Here is a 24,857-nt window from a genome sequence, read left to right as displayed (position 1 = left end):
TACTTGGAAAGAGGACATTCTTCCAGGTGACCTGAATCACTTTGAACCCCCCCCCCCCCCCCCCCCCCCCCCCACCCCCCCCCCCCCCCCCCCCCCTCTCCCCTCTCCCCTCCCAAATCCACACAGGTGGATTTGGGAGGGGGGGTGTTCAAAGCGATTGGGGTCAAACTGGTGGGGGAGGTTCCGGAGTGATTGAGGTCACTTTAACCTCCTGAGTGGGGCTGCGGCTCCTCCTGGTCACCCCCACGGCCGCTGCTCTGCGGCAGCTACAGCCGCGCCGAGGACGGGCCGTGGGGGCCGGGCCGTGGGAGCCGGGGCCTTAATGTGGGCCAATGCAGATTGTGTGTTCACCACAGAGACCGGGCCTCACCGCAGTGCACCCTCTCTCTTCAGGGGACGAACCAGCAGCACTCCCAGCCATGGCCGAGAGACACAGAGAGAGAGAGAGAGAGAGAGAGAGAGAGAGAGAGAGACAGAGACAGAGACAGAGAGAGAGAGAGAGAGAGAGAGAGAGAGAGAGAAAAAAAATAGAACGAAAACGAAGAGGAAGAGAAAAGAACGAAAAACAGAGAAAGAGAAAAGAAAAATAGGAAGAAAAAAGAAAGGAGGGTGAGAAAGAAAGAGAGACAGAGAGAGAAAGAAAGAAAGAGAGACAGAGACAGAGAGAGAGAGAGAGAGAGAGAGAGAGAGAGAGAGAGAGAGAGAGAGAGAGAGAGAGAGAGAGAGAGAGAGAGAAAAAAAAAAAAAAAAAATAGAAAAAAAAGGAAAGACAGAAAGAGAAAGAGAAAGGAGGGGGAGAAAGAAAGAGAGAGAAAGAGAAAGGAGGGGGAGAGAGAAAGAGAAAGGAGGGGGAGAGAGAAAGAGAGAGAAAGAGGGAGAGAGAGACCGACTCATTTCACCCTCTGTTTAAAGGCCCACTATGCAACTTTTTTAGCCAAAATTACATTAAGTATGCAGGTTGAGAGTTATGCTGATGGTTCTGCATCCATTTCTGGGTCGATTGGTGGGTGTGTCATTTACCCATGTCGCCTCTCCAGTGAAAAAGCGCATATGCAACTTGCTCTGTTCGGACCGACACAATCCGGATGTGACGCAACGGAAGTATCCTCGAAAATGTAGTCAGATTGTAGTTTCGAAAATGCTTTACGGCACAGACACACACCCAAACATGGCACCGGCTAGATATAAACAGCCAGTTGCGAGGCAATTGTTGCATTCATCAAGGATCAATCGACTAATGGTACGGCCACACCAACCGCGTTACTCGCGTTGGATAACGCTAACGCGCCTAACCTGACGCTTGATCATTGTGTGTCACAAAAATGGTTCAACGCGCATGTGGCTGCGCTAGAGTCCGAGGTAGGAAACCCAAACGCCGCCGTGTTTGGGTGCATGATAGAGTTTAGATCGGGTTAGATTAAATAATCTCGGATATAAATAACGATCTCATCTCATCGTCATCTGTTTATCCGGGGTCGGGTCGCGGGGGGAGCAGCTCAAGCAGGGGGCTCCAGACTTCCCTTTCCCGGGCCACATTGACCAGCTCTGACGGGGGGATCCCGAGGCATTCCTAGGCCAGTGTTGAGATATAATCTATCCACCTAGTCCAGGGTCTTCCCCGAGGTCTCCACCTAGTCCAGGGTCTTCCCCGAGGTCTCCTCCCCACTGGACGTGCCTGAAACACCTCCCAATGGAGGAAGAGTGAACGCTCCGTTCACTTGCATGGACAGAGTCTCGTAACAACGGTGCGGTAAAGCGAACGCAATACCGCCCCCGCTGCTCCGATTCTCCGGCCAATCTCACGCTCCATAGTACCCTCACTCGCGAACAAGACCCCGAGGTACTTGAACTCCTTCACTTGGGCTAAAGACTCATAAATAACGATAATCGGGTTAAATAACTTCACATGGTGTGTCTGGTGTGTTTCCAGCATTCGTAGTGTTGATCAGCAGAGAAATAGTCCGCCAAGACGTTGAGGTTGCTTAGCAACCAGAGACGCTGTCCATGCAAGTGAACGGAGCGTTCACTCTTCGTCATAACTATCGAACCAAACATCCTTCACATTTACCGAGCGAACATTATGAAAGTAAAATGCACATTTCTCGCTAAAAATGTTTCCATAAACGCATTTAATGGCGTAACTATGTTACTATTTCCACCCAGAATAAAGAAAGATGTCGGCCGTATCCTTCTGTGCAAGGGTCACTACTCTCTGTCAGTGACGTCGGGTCAAGCTCCACGCTGATTGGCTATCGTCGCTAAGCGTCACGCGTTGAAAGTTCTGAACTCCGGGCGTTGGTGCTTTACGGCACAGACCCCGAAACACGGAACCGGCTCGATATAAACACAAACAACTAAGGGATTGTTATATTCATCATAGATCAGCCGACTAAAAAGAGACAGAGAAACCCAATGTCGGAGGAACAGAAGAAGAGAAAAGGGAGACTGACCGACAGAGAGGCTTTGGGCAAGCTTTTTAGGAATAGCGTGAACTGAAAGAAAAAGAAGACTGCAAATCAGACGCCGACTCGGCCGTCTTGCTTTTGAAATTGAAAGTACCCTTGGGTGAACTTTGTCTTCGTGGTATTCTTGATGTTGATAGTCTCTGTACAAATGTGTTTGCTCAACCATTTTGTTGTGAGCCCTGTAAAAATTGTTTTCTCGACCGTTTTGTTGTGAGCCCTGTATGTTTCTAGCTTGCTTGGTTGCAACCATATAAACACCTTTGTTTCCATGGGTGTTTTGCTGTTCGTCCGTCTCGTCCCCCAGATACAGACTGAATCCCCGAATCCAGGTTCTTGTTTATTTAGATTATTATGTTGGCCAAACCTCTTACACTGATTGTTCTGTTCAACCTAAGATATAACAATTCTAATCTAGGATATAAATTCTCCCCGTCAACTATAAAAAAGGATGGATTTATGTTTATTGCAATACAAATACACCATTTTAAAAATGTATAACCTTGCCTACACTTTATGAACATCTACTTCGGACATGGCTCCACGCATTCGCCGGCTTCTTTGAAAACAAATGCACATAGCTCGCGTAGAAGTGCATGGGGAAGGGTCGTCAACGAGTTGTTACGACAGTGTTGTGAAATATCTACTACGAAGCTGTAGGGGGCGCTGTGTAGAGAAATGTGCGTGCCAAAATCAAGAAAACAGCCAAGGAATGCCCGAAGTTGCATAGTGGGCCTTTAAGAACTCTCTCCTCACCCTCCTCTTTGCTCTCTGTCTCTCCTTTCTCTCCCAGCTCCTCTCCTGGGTCCCCAGAAGCAGATAATAATAATAATAATATTAATAATAAAATATATGCACTGATAAAACATACCGGGGAAAAACTGCAAACATTTATCAACGGTTGACGTGGGGCGTAATTGATTCCTTTTTTCACGCCCCGCAGATACTGTTTGGTTATTACACACGTGTAGCGAAGCGTGCCGACGCAACCAGGCCAGCGCAGCTCTCCAGAACTTATTATTGATGTCCCGGTTCACTTGTTTGTGTATAGAGTATACTGAAGAACTACATTGTAGTGCAGAACTAGAGTTCTACAATACACTGCAGGACTAGAATAGAATGAGGTACTAGTATACACTGCAGGACTAGAACACAATGAGGTACTAGTATACACTGCAGGACTAGAGTACAATGAGGTGTGCAGTACTAGATTATATTGCAAACTAGAATTCTACAACATACTGCAGTACTAGAATACAATGAAGCACTCAATTATTTTGCAGTACTACAATATACTGCCGTGCTATAACACAATGAAGCACCGGTTTATACTGCAGTACTATAGAATACAATGAAGTACAACATTATATTGCAGTACTAGAATACGATGAAGCAGTAGAATATACTGCGATACAAGAATACACTTCAGAACTAGAATATAAGGAGGTACTCAAATATACTGCAGTACCAGAATAGAATGAGTTACAATAACAAATCCAATACTTCAATGTACTGTATCTGTATCTCCTTACCCTTATTTACTAAATCCATCAACTACTCGACTACTAAGGATGTTTCTGTGTTCCTTTGTGTGTTCCTTCTCAAAGTGCCTCCCCCTCTGGTGGGGGGAGTCTGTCCTTCAGAGGGGTGAGGGTGAGGGTGAGGGCGGTATATAAAGTGGGCCTGTTTGATCGCGTCGCCGTGATCCGCAGTACGGCGCGTTCCAGAACCCCCGATCCGTCCTCTGTGGCCCAGTTCTGCCCCTCCTGATGGATCTGAGGACAGTTTGGGGTTTTTTTCATCCGTCCTCCGAAAATAACCTCGCGTGACAGACGCCGACAGGCTGCCCCGGCGGGCGCCTCGCTGCCACGCCGCCACGCCAAGTCATGTGACCCCGCCGGCATCCGGAGACGTTCCCTCCTTCGCCTCCGTCACGCTTCGATGTAAACAGAGGCCCCCCCCCCCCACCCCGTCGGCCCCTGGGGCTCGCTCCGAACCGCGGGTTCAATTAGTCTCACAGTGGAGAGTCGCCGGCGGGTCCTCCCCCTCTCTCCCCCTTCTCCTCCCCCTCCCTCCCCCCTACTCGCGTCTTGGAGCACTGGAGGAGGAGGCAGATGATGCTTTCTGCGCCAGGCGCAGAAAGCATCCCCCCCCCTCCCCCCCCTCCGCCTCCTTCCCCCATGTGGCCCGAGTGGCCTCGGGGAGGCGACGGGGGTGAACCTGTTCGATTGAGCCGTCGTTTTGCCGCACGCCGATGACACGCTGCATCAGATAAGATAGCGCTGCGCATCATCACAGTAAACCGTAAAGCCTCCTTCATCTCTCTCCCTCCTCTCTCCGCCCTCCCCACAACCTCTCCCCTCAACCATGCCTCATCCCCCACCGCCCCCCCCTCACCCATCCTCCTCCTCTCTCTCTCCTCCCTCCTCCCCCTTCACCCATCTCCTCTCCCTCCTCCCTCCTCCCCCTTCACCCCTCCCCTCTCTCTCCTCCCTCCTCCCCCTTCACCCATCTCCTCTCTCCCTCCTCCCCCCTAACCCATCTCCCCCCTTTACTTTTTTAATGAGTACACAGACAGAGCACCGATGACATCACGCACACTTTCCGCGATCCAACGGAACAATAAAGGCGTGGCCGGGTCCGCGGCGGTGCGCGGGCTAGCCGGGTCGTCCCAGCGTCCGCCCCGCGGCGCGGGAGAGCGACCCCGCGGTTCCCATCCCAGCGCTAACAGGATCGGCTCCCCCTCGCTCCAGCTGGGCCCACCCCCTCCGGATATTAGGAGCCGAGATTCAGCTGCTGTCTTATTTTAACGAGCAGGAACAGAGTCCGCGGCCCCCGACGCGGCTAGGGTGACAGATACCTCCCGCTACACCCTAATTGTGGCCCTCCTTCTACCACCATTAAAAACAGTCACCTCCCTCTCTCTCCTCCTATGTCTCCCTCGCTCTCCCCCTCCGTCTTATTACTCGTATTGCCGCGTTTTACGAACTTCCTCTCGCTCGCTGCATCTCCGTGTCGATTCTCATCCTATCTCATAATAAGCTCTCGTCTTCCAAAACACCCAGCAGCCATTGCTGGGGTTATACTTTCCCATCTGCAGGTTATTGCTTGTGCTGTCGACTAAAGCCCAAACAAAATATATCAGAGTGTCTGCGGTTCGCAACAGAGACGATATTTCCTGGTTAACAAAATAAAAGCCACCCCTTGCAGTATTTGGAGTCCATCCGACCCTGGATTGGCTGGCGGCTAACGACCTGTGGGTAATTGACAGGCGAAGTTGGTTGACCTGCATGAAGTGTTCTTTAGTTGGGTTGGGGTCAGTGGACCCGCAACTGAACTCTGCTCCCAGAAGAACTAAAAGAGAAGTTAGCACTTAGAGGGTTAGCAGAAAGAGCCATATATATCAAGGGTCAGGTTTGCTTTTAGCAGTTTGCAAAAAAGCCAGATATCAAGGATTGGGGCTTAGCTTTTAGTAGATATTCAGTAGAGGTTTCATTATGAAAGCTTATTAGTCATTAGCAGAGAGGTAGTTATGCACATGAGATGATTGAATCTGAGAGGGAGAAGGTTAGCTGTAAGCGTTTAGCGCACAGAGGCATATATAAAGGCTTTGGTTTATATATGCCTCTGTGGTATATATATGTTGGCGGGATAGCAGAGAGGTAGCTAGAAGCATCCACTCCAGCCAGAGGAATGGTGGAGGTGACGTCTGAGAGATGACGATCATTGTAAGAGAGGCACTCAGACCCATAATGTACCAGGTGGAACCCACTCACCTGGTGCATTATGGGTCTGAGTGGTGTGTGTGTGGAGGGGGGGGGGGGCTTTTAGAGCTATCCGTGTGTGTGTGTGTGTGTGTGTGTGTGTGTGTGTGTGTGTGTGTGTGTGTGTGTGTGTGTGTGTGTGTGTGTGTGTGTGTGTGTGTGTGTGTGTGTGTGTGTGTGTGAATTTGCATGGCATTGGGTATTTGCATGTATGGAAAGCACTTGATTACTGTGTGCCTGCGTGTGGTTTTTTTCAGTTTGTGCTCCTTTGTGTGTCAATATGTATACGCATGAGTGTGTGTGTATCTTGTGTGCATGTGTGTGTGTGTGTGTGTGTGTGTGATGACGCCGTGGTGTACCTGTGTGCCTATTTGAGTGTGTGTGATCAGGTGTGCATTTCAGTCTGTGATGCCCGGGTGTGTATCTCGTTCTCTATGTGTGTATATGTGTGGGTGTTGATCGGTGTGTGTGTTCTGTGTGTGATCATGTGTGTCTGATCAGGTGTGTTTACCTGTGTGCATATTCTAGTGTGTGTGTGATGGCGCCCAGGTGTGTGTCCGTTTCCCTAAACGCTCCAGGCGAATCCATTATCCCTCGCGTTAAGCTTAGCCATTAGCATCGTGCTAAAAGCCAACCACCAACTGCTAACCGCTGGCGCCGGCTCTCTGGAGAGAGCTCTGCCGTGTTCTGCTCCTCAGAGCCTTCCCTGATTCAGGTCACCTGACAGCTGGATCCAGATGAGCAAGATTCAACATGGCTGCCAGGATGCTATCCACTCCGCCGCCGTTGCGTTCACACACGACAGTTTAGCACTCATCGCTTGTCACACTTCACACTAACGCCGTCACCCTCATGCTCTCGATCTCCACCATGGGGTCAGACAGCGAGCAATGCAGACTCCTAGTCATGCACTTTAGCTATGTAGTCGAGGTAGGCAGACACAAAGCCATCATTTATCAATATCATGTTAATCTGTGTGTGTGTGCGCGCGCGTGCGTGCTTGCGTGTGTGTACTGAAAATTAAGTGCTTCAATGTTCAGTGGAAATTGTCTAAATAAAACCACACACACACACACACACACACACACACACACACACACACACACACACACACCCCCTAGTGTTTCTGCACTGGTCCACCCTTCCGATGTGATTATAGTGTTGGATGGAAACGAGTGTGACAGGCCGGCACAGAGCACTAAGCAGTGTTTGTTGTGAGTGCGTGCGTGCGTGTTTGTGTGTCATTGGATATTTGTGTGTTTAGGGCGAGCGCGAGAAGGGAGAAGCGAGGGAGGAGTGAGAAAGAGCAAGAGAGCGTGAAAGAAGAGACAACAAGAGAGAAGGAAACCTAGAGGAGTGTTCCTGCGGCCGACAGAAGCGGCACGGCTTTCAGTGGATTCAAGCGGCAAGCTGTTCGTAAGAGATCATAACGACTGCTTCAAAAAGAGATTACAGCAAGCTGTTTTAAAGGCATCTTCGAAATTGTGGCCATCATTTCCTTTTGTCATTCATCGATACTCGATCCATCGACAACCCACAGGGGCTGCGATCACGTCCGTTCACAGCCATCCAAACGTCTCCCCCCAGGTCAGACCCTCCCCTGTTTCCCCTCCCCATCCTCGACAGGACAACAGTGGGCCCAGACATTAGGAGAGGCTTCCAACACGTCGACATGGTTCTGTCTGCCCTCTGCTTGTTAGTGTTGCCGTCATACATCTCCATAACCGGCGTCCACTGGCGCGTCGGGAGGAAGTTGGGCTGGAGCTCGTAGACCCTGGGACAGTAACGCCAGACGGATAGCCCCATTACACGCTATAACCGAGCCATCCGTCTCCACTACACGACAGTGCGACGTCCTGGTAAAGCTACGGCATGCAATCAGACTGGGGCGGGGGGGGGGGGGGCGCGGCACCGGGTTTACCCAGCCGGGGGAGCCCGGAGTCGGGGTCCACCGGAAATGAAAGCGGGGAGAGAGAGACTCGGCCGGCCAGAAGAAGATTTGTAGCTGAAATAAAATGACGCTCCCGAGATGTCCTCAACCTCCTTAATGGCCTCTATTGCTGTTATGGCAGCGATTCAAACACCGTTTTATTAACACAACAGTAGTTAACATCAATGTCCTAACACTAACCCTCACCTTGTGACACCTATTCAAACACCTGGAGCTTTATTTGCATGCCGGTGGTTAACAGTGGTGTTACCCTAACAAATTCACCACCGCAGAGAGTGAGAAAGAGGAGGAGCCACTGGGAAGTGCGGAGACCAGCGACAAACTGAACAAATGATAGCAGCCTAGTTTACTTTAACCTTCCACTTCCTGCCCACCCTCACTCTTTCTTATCCCTCCCTCCTCACCCTCTTTCTTTCTTTCTCTCACTCTCTTTCTTTCTGCATCTCTCTCTCTCCTCCCCTCTCAGTCTACCACTCGCCTCAATCTCTCCCTCTTTCCATCTCCCTCTCCCTTTCCATTACTCCCCCCTTCCCATCTCTTCTTTCTCCCTCTCTCCCTCTCTCCCTCTCCTGTATGCCTTTCAGTATCTTCTCATCTTTCCACCAGGCCCCAAACTTACTCCCTCTTCACCTCACTTTCCCCCTTTCTCTCCCTCCCCCCCATCTCTCTCTCCCCCCTTTTCTGTCACCAAACACATTGTGGTGTCCCGGGGGGTGTTGGTGGAGCTGGTGGTTGTGTAGGGAGGAGGTGGTGGAGGTTACCGAGTGTCCCACTAAGACAAGGTCACCTTACGAAGGAGCAGAGAGGAGGAGGTGGGGAGGGGGGCATCTCCCTCAGGAGGAGAACATTTGGGGGGGATGGGGGGGGGGCAACTCGTAATTAATCAAGATGGACGCTACAGGCTGTGAGAGGGGGGGAGGAGGAGGAGGAGGAGAGAGGGGGAAGAGGAGGGAGGAGTGAGGGGTAAGGATAGGGAGCAGGAGGAGAGTGGAGGGGGGAGAAGAGGAGGAGGAGAGAAGGGGAAGAGGAGAGAGGAGGAAGGATAGGGTACAGGAGGAGAGTGGAGGGGGGGAGGAGGAGGAGGAGGAGAGAGGAGGTAGGATAGTGAGCAGGAGGAGAGTGGAGGGGGGGAGAGGAGGAGGAGACGAGGAGACGAGGGAGGAGAGAGGAGGAAGGATAGAGAGCAGGAGGAGAGTGGAGGGGGGAGAGGAGGAGGAGGAGGAAGGATAGGGAGCAGGAGGAGAGTGGAGGGGGGAGAGGAGGAGGAGGAGGAGAGAGGAGGAAGGATAGTGAGCAGGAGGAGAGTGGAGGGGGGAGAGGAGGAGGAGGAGGAGAGAGGAGGAAGGATAGTGAGCAGGAGGAGAGTGGAGGGGGGGGGAGAGAGAAACAGAGGGATGGGAGAGGAGGAGAGCTGATAGAAGAGGAAGAGAGAGAAGAGAGGAGGAGGGAGGACAGAAGGAGACAGCAGAGAGGACAGAAGGAGAGGTGTAATAGATGCGAACACCCTGAGGAGGTGGACGTGTTTTGTACACAGGATATGTGACAGATTGTGGACGAGCGCACAAAGGTGGAATCATTTAAACCTCAGATTCTGCGCATTTCTGCCGGGGAGAAGGTAGAGAGACACGGCGCTAGCTAGCGAGAGCGAGAGCGAGAGAGAGAGCGAGAGAGAGCGAGAGAGCGAGAGAGCGAGAGAGCGAGAGCGAGAGAGGGATCCTGCAGACTCCCATCCAGAGAGCTGGTCGAGAGACACCGAGCCAGAGAGAGGAGAGAGAGGTTGCACACACCATACATTATCCGCCATTGAGGACGTTCTCTCACCAGGTTAAGTGCTCACAAATTATAGATCCATGAATCACATGGTTAACACGGCGACCGCCACCGTGCCACACACACACATTTCACTGACACCCGCCGCTTCAGAACGCGGTGCGGAGCCCGTCCGCTCCAGAAGACGGATGCAGGGTATCTGCTGAGTATTCACCATTTATTCCTCCATCTCATTGATCCCACCATGTATCTGCAGGCCAGTAAAGGCTGAGAAATGTTAAGGGGCTCCATAAGACTGATTCCTGACATAGATTACAGCCAAGCCATGCCAAGCAAGTGGAAAAAGTACTGAAAGATGTTTTTTTCGACGGTATGGTGGTACTATTTATGATTTGCTCCATTATTGATTATTTAGTCCAATGCGAGTTCTTCCTGCATTTGAAAACAAATGTGACGAGATATTTTGACAGATTTCTACATGAAAAACGTGACTTTAGTGTAAACAAGCATGGCAGATGACTAGCTATGCTGGCTTTTTCTAATCTATATTTTTTGCGCCACAAGCTGCTGCTCAATTTGAGAAGACCATCCCTCTTTTGCTTTTGTTGCCATGGCTTCTGTTATGACTTCTTAATGATTATTGGTATTGCGTTAAGTTGGCATGGCTCCCAATTGCCTAACGTGGCTTGCCTGCATCATCGGGGTCACCCCCCCTCCCCCCCACTCTGGCTGACCAGAGTGGGCGAGGGGAAATCAGGCATAAAAATCTGCCCAATTATTCTGTAGTGTGCACCCAGCATAAGTAGCAGGTAAGGGTTAGGGGGGCGTCTTGCTCTAAGTTTCCTTTATTTAAACTATGGACACCGGGGACTAAACCCAGAACCCTTACAGCATGGAGTGGAACCCCCTATCCACTATGCCTCTAACTCTCTCCGCCCCAGATGATGGATCCATGGTTCTGTGTTTAACCGACGGAGCAGTAGGTCTAGTCTCAGGAGGAGCTGCCTGGCTGCTGTCAGGTCGGCCACTAGCAGCCAGGAAACCGGAGCCTCGCTTGATCCATCATGGAGGACGGAGAAGATACGACAGCTGCCTTCTGCTCCTCTGTCTCTCCCTCTCTCTCCCCTCCCTCTCTCCCCCTCCCTCTCCCCCCCCCCCAAATCAGACGGATCTATCGCCTTTTCAGTAACGCTTCCAGACAGAAATAGTACACAGAACAATACTGCAGAACAGAGAAGTACACAGAACAAAACTACAGAACAGAGAAGTACACAGAACAATACTCCACAGAGAAGTAGAATACAGAACAATACTCCACAGAGAAGTAGAATTCAGAGCAATATTCCACAGGGAAGTAGAATAGAGAAGAGAAGTAGTACTACAGTAAGTGAAAGTGCTCCTAATCCAATCGGTTGTCAGAGTTCTAATATTTTTGTTGCTTCATGATTGGATGCAGAATTCTGTCATAAGTAACAAGAAAATATCCTACATTTCAGAAATTCGGTTAAGGGCTACCAGAGCAGGTCCTATTCTTAATATTATTCTTTGTCAAGCATAATTGAAAATATCGTTGACCGCAAAAGTACCAGAGCGTGTTTTATTTATTAGTTTGCCCCCAAAAACCAATATTGAGAAACATTCTCCCACAGACGTTCATTTCCAGACAGAAAGTCTCAATCCAATATCCAGCCGCGGACCACCCTGTCAATCACGAGCACATGTGCCACCGAGCGGCCCCCTGTCAGACCCCAGGGGGGGCGTCCGCCGCGCCGTGAAATACGACCCGTGTGTACCCCGGGATCCAAGAGCGAAAAAAAGGCAAGGGCAAGGAGTGCACGGTCGGGAGAGGGTGACAGGGCGCGCATCTGTCCGTCTGGCCGTGACAGGCAGGGGAGTGCACGCAGAGTGCATGGAGAGCACTCAGACAGCCAGCTGCTAAACTAGGATACGACAGGGCCCGGGCAGCCCCCCGCACGCGCCTCCTCCTGCCCAGCCGAGCGCGCCGGAGCGGGGATGCGACGCGACCGCTGCTGCTGCTGCCGCGCAGCGATATCACCCAGACTCTGGGGGCGGTGGAGACGCCGGAGACTCACCCCGTCCTCTGACACTTTTGAGCACCACACAGCGACCGGCGAAGGCGCACGCATAGAAATGTACAAGGGCGTATCCCCGGCGCTTTCAGCGTACAGCTTATCTGCACGGTACGGATATTCTGGCTGTATTGAGTTTTGTGTTGTTTTGTTTGTCCACAGTATTGTGCGATTGTGTTAAAACAGGTACTTACCTTGCTGGGGACTTTAGGTGGAGAGGGGGTGGTAAACTGGCACGCTGCCACCTTCGGGTGCTTGCTAATGCTATTGATGCTTATAACCGTTGCAACGGCGTGCACTCCAGCGCTAGCACGGTAGTCCTCTCTAACTCAGCTAGCGTGTTTAGTGTATGCAGAAGGCGGATGGAATGGCTCATTATTTTTTCGTTTGCTCGCCTGCAGCAAACGAACCCCGGAGCAGGAGGCTCACCTGCTACGCGAGCAAACACTCTGCGGGAGCTAGCGGGCTGTGGACCGCGGGCTGTGGTTATCACCTCCAGCCACTCTGAGCCCCGTAGACGCATCGTGACGCTCAAACGCACCCTTATCAGGACCAAGCAGAGAACCCAGACTACCGCCCCGCAAGGAACCTTATCCCCTCCCCAGCTGGGTCTTCACCTGACCCAGTCGCTTCCCTGACAGTGGCCCCAAATCCTCCACCCCCCCCCGTCCCCCTCATTCCACCCCCATACATACACACCCTCCCTGCACTCTCATCTCTAACCTGACAGCTCCCCAACTTGCCCTTCCTCAACCCCCACCTCCGCCATCTGCAACCCCAACCCACCCCAACCCCAGACTCAACCCCCCCCCCAACCCCCCTGGGTTAGGGTACTTACCGTAGGAGATGGGGGCATCTGGGTCGCCCTGCCACGACATATGGCCCAGGTCATCCACCGAGTGCTGTGCTGTGGAGAGACACAAGCACAGAAGCACTGGTTCACCGACCAGTCTGATTTACACACTGGTTAACTGACTAGTTCACTAACAGATTTACAGGGATTAAAACCAAACCCCGCTTCACTCTATGCCTTAGTTAAAGGTCCCATGGCATGCCACCAGGTGTGGTGTGATTAGCCGTTACAAGCTAGGTGGACACGCCCACCTGGGATGTCATAAGGGGCAGATTTCCGAACAGCTTGTAACGGCTATTCACACCACACCTGGTGGCATGTCATGGGACCTTTAAGATGTTGCTCATTTAGCTTCATTTAATGTTTAGCAATAGCCCCAGTGACCTCTAAGTGATCATATACGTATCAATTGTTGAAGAAGCTAGGAGATAACTATGACCCAGAACGGGGATTCATCTTTCATCTCGTCATGTGTGGCAGCCTGGCTTTTTTCACAAATGTTTACAGATAACTGATCTCTACTTATCAGGAATATAGTTATTACTTTGAAATACATACATTAATATGTAGTTAATTTGTCTTTTGTGAAAAATTATATATATCATACACTTTGTCAGATGTATAACACATTGCGTTATGCACTCAGGCTTTCTGTGTAAGCATTAATACTGCAGTCATAACCTTCATTAAATCATGATGTCACTTCCTGTTCACCTTTCAGGTGGCCCCGTCCGAGCGTCACAAAGCCCGAAGAAATAAAGTTGTGCATGTCCGGGGCCCCGCGCAACGCCTCCTTGCCATAGTGCCCTACGAGAGAGAACACACAACATACGTCAACACAACCACACACACACACACACACACACACACACACACACACACACACACACACACACACACACACACACACACACACACACACACACACACACACACACACACACACACACACACCTGGAGCATATCAGCCGCAACGGGCAGCAGCAAGCTGCAACCCTAGTTTACCTGCAGTAAGAAATGCGTATATATGCAACCTACTGCCCTAACCTAGCGCAATCTTAATTTACTTGTACATAACACAGCTTTAATCGACTTTAAGGAAGTCAACCTTCCCTAACCTTACACAGCGTTAATATACCTTCAGTAAGAAATGCGACTTGTTGCAACATTAATAACCAACTCCGGCTTTCCCCTGATGGACACGGTATTGATCTGCAACATCGATTCATGTAACCTGAGACGCATACGTATCGGACAACTAAATAAATAAACAGGCAGCCTAATTCTATCGCCATAGCCCAGTAAATGAAAATAAAAGACGGGGTGGTGGGGTGGTGGTGGTGGGGGTTTATGGTCTCTCAGCTTGATTGAGAGTAGAGCTGAGAGGGTCAGCAGCTGGTCAGACACGGCCTGGTGTGAAGACACCAACTCTCAGGAGTCTTCTGGGAACAACTTGACCTTCACACAATAAACCCAACTGCATGTTTACACTGTCCTCCCTCATGTTCTGGCCCGCTCTTCCCTCTACTCCCTATGACCTTTTTTTCTTTTCCCCCTACTTCCCCTCTCTCTCTCACTCTCTCTCTCTCTTTCTCTCTCTCTCGCTCTCTCCCTCCCCCACACTCTCTCCCCATCTAAGAGCAGGTCAAGGTCTTTACCGACTCCAAATGTGTCCTTGTGCATCTTGAAAGCTTTTAACAAAACAGCATCAAGATGCACTAACAGCGGTCAGACAACTTCATTCACAGCCAGATTACAGACACATGAAAAACAATTCACAGCCAGGTGACCCATGATGCATCTCCTTCCACAATGAATAACTAATAGTAGGACGCAAAGCTTGGACGGCTTCTAGACATTGGTATGTTTCATTAGAACCTTACGCTTTTCCAAACAGTTGACATCGCTAAGCACGTTCACCCATTCACCCATTGCCGGTAATATAACACTCACACACTGAGGGCGGTGTCCATTTAAAACCTTAGCTGTGTCCCATCCTAACGTGTTGATACTCTGGGTGTTATTAACGAGCTGATACTCTGGGTGTCAACCTGTCCCAACGAGTTAATTATCTGGGTGTCAGCCACGGTTAAAGATGAAAAGGAGTCGATACACCGGGGGTCTCCTCCACCATCAAACTCCTCCTCCTCCTCATCATCATCAGAGGGACCCCAGATTGAGCTCCCAAACCCGGATGGTATTGTTGTCGCTCGTTTACCAGATAAAACATTTGGACTAGTAGTCAGCTCCTAGGGGCCTCTGGGCCCCTCTGCTCCTCTGGGGCCCGGTACTGAGGAATGAGGACAGTCCTTAATAAGACCACATTATCTGTCTCAGTCTAATTAGATGTTGAAGGCAGCTGTAAGCCACTTTGAACGCTCTGCCAATGCAATATATCGGCCCGATTCATAATTAATGGAGCTTGTTAATAGTTTATAGTTTATGGTTAACTGATCTTATTACACATGTTGGTCACTCCAAACCATGCACTGTTCGATGTTTTCCTTAGTACTCTTTGAAATTAACAAACATTATTCTGTACAGAAAACCCTGACCAATTAAGTTTAAAGCCTGCATTTATACATTTCATTTTTACATAATTTGTCAACTTTGTATATAAATGAGCAACACCCTGATCTCACTAACAGAAGTCATCTGACTCAGGCTTCGGTTTTTACAACTTAATAAAACTGTCTGTCAAAGATGGACCGATTGAACAGTTAGTGACATTCGGGAACGTCTGACGTGTCAACCGGTCTGCCCGATGAATGCTTTCAATTCCAGAAGGGGGACAGGAAGATGGGGTCTTGGCATTTCTACCTGAACAAAAAACGATCCATATCCTGTAAACGGCTGAGTCAATAATAACCTTGACAACCTGTTTTATGTCATTTTTTTTATCTTACATATTGACTCTTCACTCTCACCGGACACGATGTGATTAATGTCCGACGGTACGACACAGCCTTCATCTCCAGTTCGCCTCTTTTCAAAGCATCTGCAGCTGCTTCGTTTTTTTGAGCTTCATCTCTTTTTTCAAGCGATCTCCTGAAGGTCGTCCTGCTCATCCCCTTCCAGACGCTACAAATCCAGCCAGACGTCTGAACGAGGAGCGGTCGGAGAGAGCGAAGGCCAAACGTCTCGGAGGCTCGTTACCAAGACCATGAATCTGGACTTGGCCTTCAGTCCGAGGGAAACATCCAGCTCTTGTGTCTGCTCGCAGGGTGTTGCTGGTATTTATTGACCGTTCGAATGCTAAAGTTCAGCGGTGGGTCAGGTGATCCAGTCGCATCTGACTGCAGTTTAGCTATGAGGAACATCATGTTGCTTCATACCAGACTAGCAACAAAGGAACGACCCAGGCTTGCATTAACAAAGGACAGTCCGGGTGGAAAGAGAGGATTTTATCTTGAAAGGACCGCTTACTGAGACAGTAGCTGCAGTGTGGGATTTTGTGTCTTTTCATGTTTAAGGGCAGGAATGTGTGTATGTATGGGTGTGGGTCCATGTGTGTAAGGTTGAGTCCATGCATGAGTGAATGTGTGTTTGTGAATGTGTTTGCAATTGTGCATGTGTGCATGTGTGCGCATGGCGTGCGTGCGTGTGTATAGGGTACTGGTTGACACCAGAGTGCAGCTCAGAGTCTGAATCTGGGACACCATACTGGGACACTTATAAAGCCCCCATCCCCCAAGCACGCCGCCTACCAGCCAATCCGGCGCCTGCAGGACGGAAATATCCCAAGACAAAGACACGCGTCCGCCCGGCGACACGTTCGCTCGCATCTCATCCTATGTCACGTTTTTAGCCAGAGATTAGTCGACCAATCGGACGCCCCGTGGAATGCGGGATGGGACCCTTCCCGCAGCTGGCACACCCTCTCCGTATCTTCAGCTTAGCACTGCGAACATATGAATAATACTCTCCTATTACACGCCTTGTCCATCTAGTTCAGCAGGCGTCGGTCACAGCCCAGCGGCCCTCATACGCAGGGCTCAACTTGGAGAGGATTCCAGTCTTATTGAGGACGGAGGAGGCAGCACCACACACTGTGAGTCAAGTAGGGGGGAAATGAAGGTCAATGAGTCCTTTAACCCCTCTTTTGGTTGTGTTGCCCATGTGGGGACAGGTGTACTCAGTGAAGAAGGGGGGCGTCACTTTGGACAAGCTACCTCAGCGAGATAGGGGGTGTGGCCAGGTAAAGGAATACTCAATGAGGTTGGCACAGGTGTACCTAGCGAAATATGGGGCGCGGCTATGGAGAGGAGAACCTAGTGTGTTAGGGGGTGTGGTTGCAGGCCAGGTGTACTCAGTGAGGTAGGGGGCGTGGCAGTTGACAGGTATACTCAGTGAGGTAGGAGGCGTGGCTATGCAAAGGTGTACTCAGTGGAGTAAGGGGCGTGACTTTGGACAGGTTTACCGAGTGATTAGGTGGGCCGTGGCTATGGACAGCTGTACTTAGTGATGTAGGGGGAGTGGCTGTATACAGATGTACTCAGTATGGTTGGGACCTGGCAATGGAAAAGTGTACACAGCGGGTAGGGGGCGTGGCTATGAACAGGTGCACTGAGAGGGTTTGGAGCGTGGCTTTTATGCAGGTGTACTTACCATGGTTTGGGGCGTGGCTATGGACAGGTGTGTAGTGGTTCTTGAAGTTCCTCACAGGTGTTTCGTCTTTAGACGAGTCTTCCAACTCTGCCATGTTCTCATGTTCATGCAGAGACGTCGGATTGGTTCCTTGTTGCCGCAAAATGTCTGCAAGTGCTCTGGAGATATAAACAACAGAGAAGCAAGAAGTTTTATGAGAGTCTCCAAAAGTAAAGTATTAGGTGATTTATTTAGCTGTACCTTCAGCTCGATTTATACTTGAGTGTAGCGAAGCAGGGAGGCCAAACCATATAGAGCCAGTGCCAACTCAGATAGGTCACCTTAAAGTATCTGAACAAACAGTACCAGTAGCACTTTTATTTTGGCGGTAAGAATAATAAGCAACCAAACTAAACGTATTACACTTCACAACTGCGGTTCAATTTTGAATCAAACAAAATGTGTTGCAATAACTTTGACCAGACTCATATTGTGTGTACAGTATATAGACATACCAGCATCTATATTTGTATCTATTTTTCAATGTCAAAGGTAAAGTTCACTCCTCTACAACTGAGTATTTTCATGAGGAAAATGCAGTGTATGTATCGGCAGTTTAAGTAGGATAGCTGCCTGGTAAAATGAGCACACGTTAGACATTTATTATTTTATTTCCATCCCAGGCGACAGTGACCTGGTTTAAAAGTGTTCCAGCCTAATCTGGAGCTAAAAGAGGTTAATAAAACATTGGTAGGCAAGGACGTCTCATTAAAATATTAGTTAAACACCAGTCAGCACAAACCCCTTATTAAAAGATGAGTTAAACATGTGTATTAGAACATGTTAAAAGATTAGTGTAAACATGAGACCTATTAAGTTCAATTCTAATTTGCAAGTATTCAATAATACCCAAAGATACAAGATAAAGAACATGTTATTAAAACATTAAACCCTAGTTAGAAAAAAAACTTGTGTTGAAAGATAGTTAACTTCTCAAAACAGTCAACAAAAACCAGCTAACTAGAGATACATCTTGGTATCCGCTCTTCAAATAAAATGCCACATAAAAATTCTGCTGTGTAATTGTTTTAGTTTTTTATGCTACGTCTTCACAGCTATCTTGAAACATGATAGCTGTGATTTGTAAAACAGGAGAATGAAAGTCAAGTTTCCTCCTGACGGATGACTCTGAAGAGGTCTTTTGTGTTTTATGCTCCGAAGTTTCTTGTAAGCTCAACCGAAAAATGCCAAATCTTTCTGCGGTTTCTTTGGCTTCCTAAACTAGGTCTAATTTGCTTCATGACATGCAATATTTGATTCGCCACACAGGACAATTGAAAGAAAGTCGAGTTTTCCACCCGACATTAGAACTCTGAAGAGGTCTTTTGTGTTTTTCACACTTGAGTTTCTGGTCATTTTCCTCCCATTGTGTGACCATTCTCCCCCCGTCGCCCGACCCCTCCCGTCTCCTGCAATCTGAGAACAAAGTGCCCGTCTGGCCAGCAGCACCGTGACCGCACTGCTGGCCGGTCGATATGCTCTCAAATCTCTGTCTCCAGACTCTTCCCCCTTCTGAAGGTCACGGCCGAGACTACGTGGGTCCGCCCCAAAAACACTTTCACAAATCCTACACCTGAAACATCCCCACAGGAGCTGATTCGCTCTGGAAGAGAGTGTGTCAACTGAGGCTGATTTCATGTTCCACCACGTCACTTTCCATCGCCTCAAACCAACGACATCTTACAGACCAATGATGTCACTGTAGAAGACCAACAACATCAGGGACGACATCACTATGGATGAATGGTCACTGGGAATAAGAAGGTCAGGAGAACTCTCACCCTCTCTATGCCTCTCTTGACAGATCTGTATCTCTGTATCTCTCTCCACAGCCTCTCCCCTGGCCTCTATCTATTCTGAGGTCGTGGTCCATTTAAACGCTCCATGGCCTGGTTGTGATATCGTTCTGGGAGATGAAGGCTGGGGTGCCTCCCTTCCTACTTCTCACCAGGAAGGTCCCGGCCTGGGGTAATTACACTACTGCCCACTAGTAAGGTCCCTACCTGGGATAATCACACTACTGCCCACATGTAAGGTCCCTACCTGGGGTAATTACACTACTGCCCACAAGTTAGGTCCCTATCTGGGGTAATTACACTCCTGCCTTCCAGTAAGGTCCCGGCCTGGGGATATACACTGCTGCCCACCAGGGAGGTCAGGGGCTATTACACCTTGTCGTTCCGGACCCCTCAAACAATCTCAGGGGGTCCATGTTTCGCCGCCAAACTAATTGGTGAATGTTTTCTGTCAGGACGGGAGCCACCTCCAACGGGAATCGCCAACCGTTTTCACCTGGTTCAATAACGCGGTGGTGTGGTTACAGGCAGTAGATGGTGGTTTACTGTGAATCCCTTTGGACAAAAGTGTCTCAATTATTAAATAGCAAATAGAAAGATAGATCAGAATGAATTCCCTTCATTAATTCTAGGACTATTAACGAAAGAGTAATTTTGAAAACAATAATAAGACAAAGGATTATGTCAGGATACCATACCATCCTCCTCTGAACACAAAGGCTGTGATTAACCCCTCAGGGAAGACATTTTAAACATACCAACATTTGTATTGACCTGACTGTTCATTAGAGATGAACCGCGGCTGATGTCCTCTCCCAGGCCAGCTTGTTAGCTCCAGGTCTTTCTCAGCTACCGCTTAGTTATCTCTGTTCCATAATGAAGGCTGACCAGACAGGTAAGAGAAACAATCAGCCTCATAAGCTTCCATCAGCCTCAGAACAAATTAGTCCCGCGCCTCCATTTCGGATCCAATTATAATGTAATGAAACAAGGCCGCTGGATCTGCTGGGGTGTAGAGGCGAGTTTATACGTGACCCATTTATCTCTGGATGGCTCCACGTGCCCAGCGAGCCTGCCATACATCTAGCCAGCTAGCAAGGTAGCCTGCCAGCTAGCTAGTCTGCCAGCTAGTCACCCCACAGTGGACGATTCCCCCAAACCAAACTATTGAAATACTCCCAGCAAACATCACACATTGAACATTGTGTTCTAGTAACTATTAAGTCATCAAGCTAGAACTTTCATCCAAAGTGAAATGTAATTTTGATACAGGTGACTAAGGACCAGGGAGTGGTTGAGACATCTTGCCTAGGTTGCCCACATGTAGACAACAGGGATTGAACCCAGTGCCTTTCTGCTTGGTGGACGATGACATGGGGAAATTAAAGGGTGTCTCTGGGCAGAGCGCCCCAGCGAAGACACGTCACTACTGCTAGCAATGTGTTCAGATCCAGGCTAACTTTGTAGAATAATGTCCAGCATATATGCTTCACAAAATTACAAATTGACAAACGGGAAATATTTCCTCTAATCATTAGTCCACAAACTAATAGAAATAGAAAAAATGAATAATTGTGTGTTTTACAATTGTAACATTCAATCATATTCTGTCAGATTTGAAATCCTTCAAACTGGCTGATTGCTTTTATGTAGCACACAGGGTGACCAATCACAAGACCCCAGCCCCCCTATGACACGCCCCTGCCCCAGTGCTTGGTTAGAGAGAGCCTCAACATGTTGGAGCTCCACTCAGCTGACCCCTTTAGAGAATACAATATGACTTGAATGCTTTATATTAAAGGAAAACCAAACCCTGAAATAACTTATTTTGGGTGAAGGGGGATGTAGTGGGTAACTAAGCAGTGCTGTGTATTAATTCAGGGCCAAATCTCTACATAAAAGCTGGTTCAAGAACATAGGATAGGATACAATATGGACTCAAATTGCGCTCTACGTGTTAACGGGTGCTACTGCATGAGTCACCGGTTACCGGCTGTTTTGGGTACCCAGGTAACCTTTCAATCTGATCCTAGGAAGAGGGCGGGCCTTGGTGAAAGCCTAAACAGCCATGTTTCACCGCCCATGAAAAAAAAGGGGACCCACTTAAAATGTGATAGTAGGCTAGGAATACCTCATGGCTCTAAGACTCAAGGATCAATGTTTTCCAATGTTCTTAGGCTTAACCATGTCCTGTAGGTCAAGCTACGCTATACACTGCGATATGCTACACTGAGCCACCGTATGCTATGCTACACCTCCCTGCGACCCACTTCAGGCGGTCTGAAGACGATTGGTCCAATCAGGAGATGACGCCGCACCCATCTCCTTGGAATACCACCATATACAAAATATAGGACACACAGATCCTCATACTTCACAAACTTGCCAGCACACAGACACACGTACACAAAAACGAACACACACACACACAGACAAAATAATTCACACACGCGCACACACACACACACACACACACACACACACACACACACACACACACACACACACACAAACACACACACACACACACACACACACACACACACAAAATGCGTACATAGATCCGTCTGTCCTAGTTTACAGTATGCAGCATTCTGGACGATATACTGCAGTTCAACAGGTTTTACTCCAGTTCTTAACATTGCACTGCAGTTCAAAGGATTTTACTCTAGTTTCTAGGATTTTAACAGGATTAACTCCAGTTCCTAACATTGCACTGGAGTTCAACAGGATTTACTCCAGTTCTTAACATTGTACTGCCGTTTAGCAGGATTTACTCCAGTTCCTATAACATTGCACAGCAGTTCAAAGGATTTACTCTAGCTTATAGCATTTTAACAGGTTTCACTCTGGTTCCTAACATTGCACAGGATTTAATCCAGTTCCTAACATTGCACTGTAGGTCAACAGGATTTACTCCAGTTCCTAACATGGCACTGTAGGTCAACAGGATTTACTCCAGTTCCTACCACAACAGGTTGTCCTGCGGTTCAATCCGCGGTACTGTGAGGTGCTGCAGTGTTTCAGGTGGGGGCTCGCCCTAAGGCTCAAGGAGCGTTAGGGTGGAGGCGGGAGATGGACCTTCTAGAGCGGCTGACGGCCTGCATGTCCCAGTGAACGGATCACTGCTGATTCCTCACGCTCACATTTCAGATACCTCTCAGCGGGTAGAGACAGCTTAGGAGTCATCCCAATGTGGTCGTCTCACCATCCAAACACTTCAGACCTGGTCACACACAACCCCCCCCCCCCCCCCCCCCCCCCTCCCCCCACACACAAAAAGATACACAAACATCTTCGACAGATTGGATTGAGTGGTCGATGGTGCGTGTGCGTATACGTTTGTGTCTTCTGCCGGAAAAAAATTCAGATATCAAATGGAGATTATATATTTTTGCTGAAACATTTAAAAAAACATGCCGTTGTCATATTTTATAGATGTAGTTCCCTGATAGGAATGTCCTTATTAGAATAACTTTGATCTTTATTATTTTCTTGTTTTCTGCTTTGCATGAGGATGATTATGAACAGTGAAACTTTGATTTGCTCAAATGCAACGTGCTCATTTCTCCAGTCTAGCGCACTTATTTAAATGACTTAACGTTGTACTGATTGCCCTAAAACATAAATGACACGCGCAGGGAGAGGAGCCGAGGGAAGCAGCGACATGAGGAGAACAATTAAGACTTTACAAGCAGGTCGTAATTTCTCTACCTGTGGACGTTCATCTCCTGCGGCGGTTTGGTCGCCTTGTCGTAGGCAACTTTGGCGCCGATCCCGATGGCTATGACGAGCGCCACCACGCCGCACGAGATGTACACCGTGGTGTTGGTCTGGTCTAGCTCCGGGTCGTACGTGTCCCCCGTGGGCGCGGGGGAGGGAGGCTGGGTCTTTATCCAGTCTGGAGTGTTGTAGTTCGTGCAGTACTTCTGCTCGAGGCGCTTCCCCTGGTCTGCGCAGCAGAAGCGCAGGAAGCAGCTGCCGCAGCAGTAGCGGTGGTCCGTGTTGTTGCACTCGAACTCCTTGTCCAGCTGTCCACTCACGTCATAGTAGCCCAAGCACGTGTCGTGCGCTCCGACCGCCGGAGCCTGCACCTGGGTGACCCGGATCCGGCCCGGGGCGGGGGCGCCCGGCCCGCCGGTGCTGTTCACCTCCCGGGGCCGTGCGGTCCGCTTGGGGGCCGGCTTGGTTCTCTTGTTCGCAGCGGCACACAGCACGTGGAGCGGGTCCAAGTAGACCAGGAGCAGGAGAAGATGTTTTATCCCCATGGTCTTCGTGACGCGACCCCGTGCCCTCTCTCTCTCTCTCTCTCTCTCTCTCTCTCTCTCTCTCTCTCTCTCTCTCTCTCTCTCTCTCTCTCTCTCTCTCTCTCTCTCTCTCTCTCTCTCTCTCTCTCTCTCTCTCTCTCTCTCTCGCTCTCTCTCGCTCCCTCTCTCTCTTGGCTACTGGTTCTCCAACTCCTCCACCTCTCAGCAAACCCGTGCTCCTCTCGATCTTCTTGTCACTTTGATGGAGTTCATGATCGCAGATTGCCCCCCCTCTCCCGCCGTCGCCGGCAGGTCGGTCAGCGCGTCACGCCCTGGTCATGCGCGAGGATGCGCTCCGCTCCGATCACAGCAGGGCGCCTCTCGCGCGTCTCCATCCTCCGTCCGTACCAAACTTTGCGCTTGCCGTGGAAGTGTTTTTTTTTTTTCTTTTTGTGTCCGGTTATTTGGCGTTTTCCCTCCCAAGTCGCCGAGGAGTCAGCGTCTCGTTTTCGGCCGTCCTGCGGAGGTGAAACATTCAGCAGAAGTAAATTAAGGCTGCGTAACAAAACGCAACCCTGGGGTGCGGTGGACCCGCTCAAAGGCGCCGCTAACCCCCCAGGGTCGGATCCATACGGTTTAGTCTGGCGGTACGGTGGGCTCGCCGTTCACCGGAGATAGACGAGCGTCATGGGGTGGTTCAGAGGTTCAGAACCACGGAGAGCGACCTGAGGACAGGGAGTCTGGACCTGGCAGCGAACGCGCAACGCTCTCGAAAAATAGTATCGCAACGAGCACTGTAGGACCTTTAACACTGTAGTAATGACTTGATAGATTAATTTCTCTGCTTTTCCATCGTTATTCTACTGGCTCAACAATAAAGTCAAAAATAAGAGAAGTGCGCGTGTGGTTCCAGCCTAGTGTCCCGTGTTCAGGACCCTTAACTCGCGTTGCCTAAACACTACAGAGCAGTAAAGAGAAGTTCTTACCGTGCGACACTAACCAGCACCGGAGACCGGAGACCGCGAGCTCTGCCGCGGAATCAAAGAAGCCGCTTGGTACTGGGCAGGACCTCTTGCGCTGCTCCTCACCCCTCCTTCTCCTCCTCCTAGCTCCCCCCGCCCACAACAGGAGCGGCCTACGTCACCACTCCAGGTACTTGGGGTTAATTATCCGCCGCGCGACCGCTCGATACGAACCGGGAGCTGCGTCGACAAGCACTATAAGCTCCCGCCATTGATGGTGTCAACTCACGCGACGCTGCACATCTATAGTCACCT

General features: G+C 49.6%; 1 protein-coding gene across 1 annotated transcript in view; it reads right to left on the bottom strand.

Annotated features, from left to right (window-relative positions):
* Positions 1 to 23,687, bottom strand: part of LOC115538465 (shisa family member 6) — a 50,413-nt gene extending 26,726 nt beyond the window's left edge. The window contains 4 exon segments of the mRNA XM_030350037.1: positions 12,876 to 12,944; positions 13,605 to 13,697; positions 17,499 to 17,656; positions 23,048 to 23,687. Coding sequence (XP_030205897.1) covers positions 12,876 to 12,944; positions 13,605 to 13,697; positions 17,499 to 17,656; positions 23,048 to 23,601 — 874 coding nt within the window. The 5' untranslated portion in view covers positions 23,602 to 23,687.
* Between the last annotated feature and the right edge of the window lie 1,170 nt (positions 23,688 to 24,857).

Source organism: Gadus morhua, chromosome 2 (assembly GCF_902167405.1).
Source record: "Gadus morhua chromosome 2, gadMor3.0, whole genome shotgun sequence".
Lineage (NCBI taxonomy): Eukaryota > Metazoa > Chordata > Actinopteri > Gadiformes > Gadidae > Gadus > Gadus morhua.
This window is presented reverse-complemented; position numbering and strand designations above follow the sequence as displayed.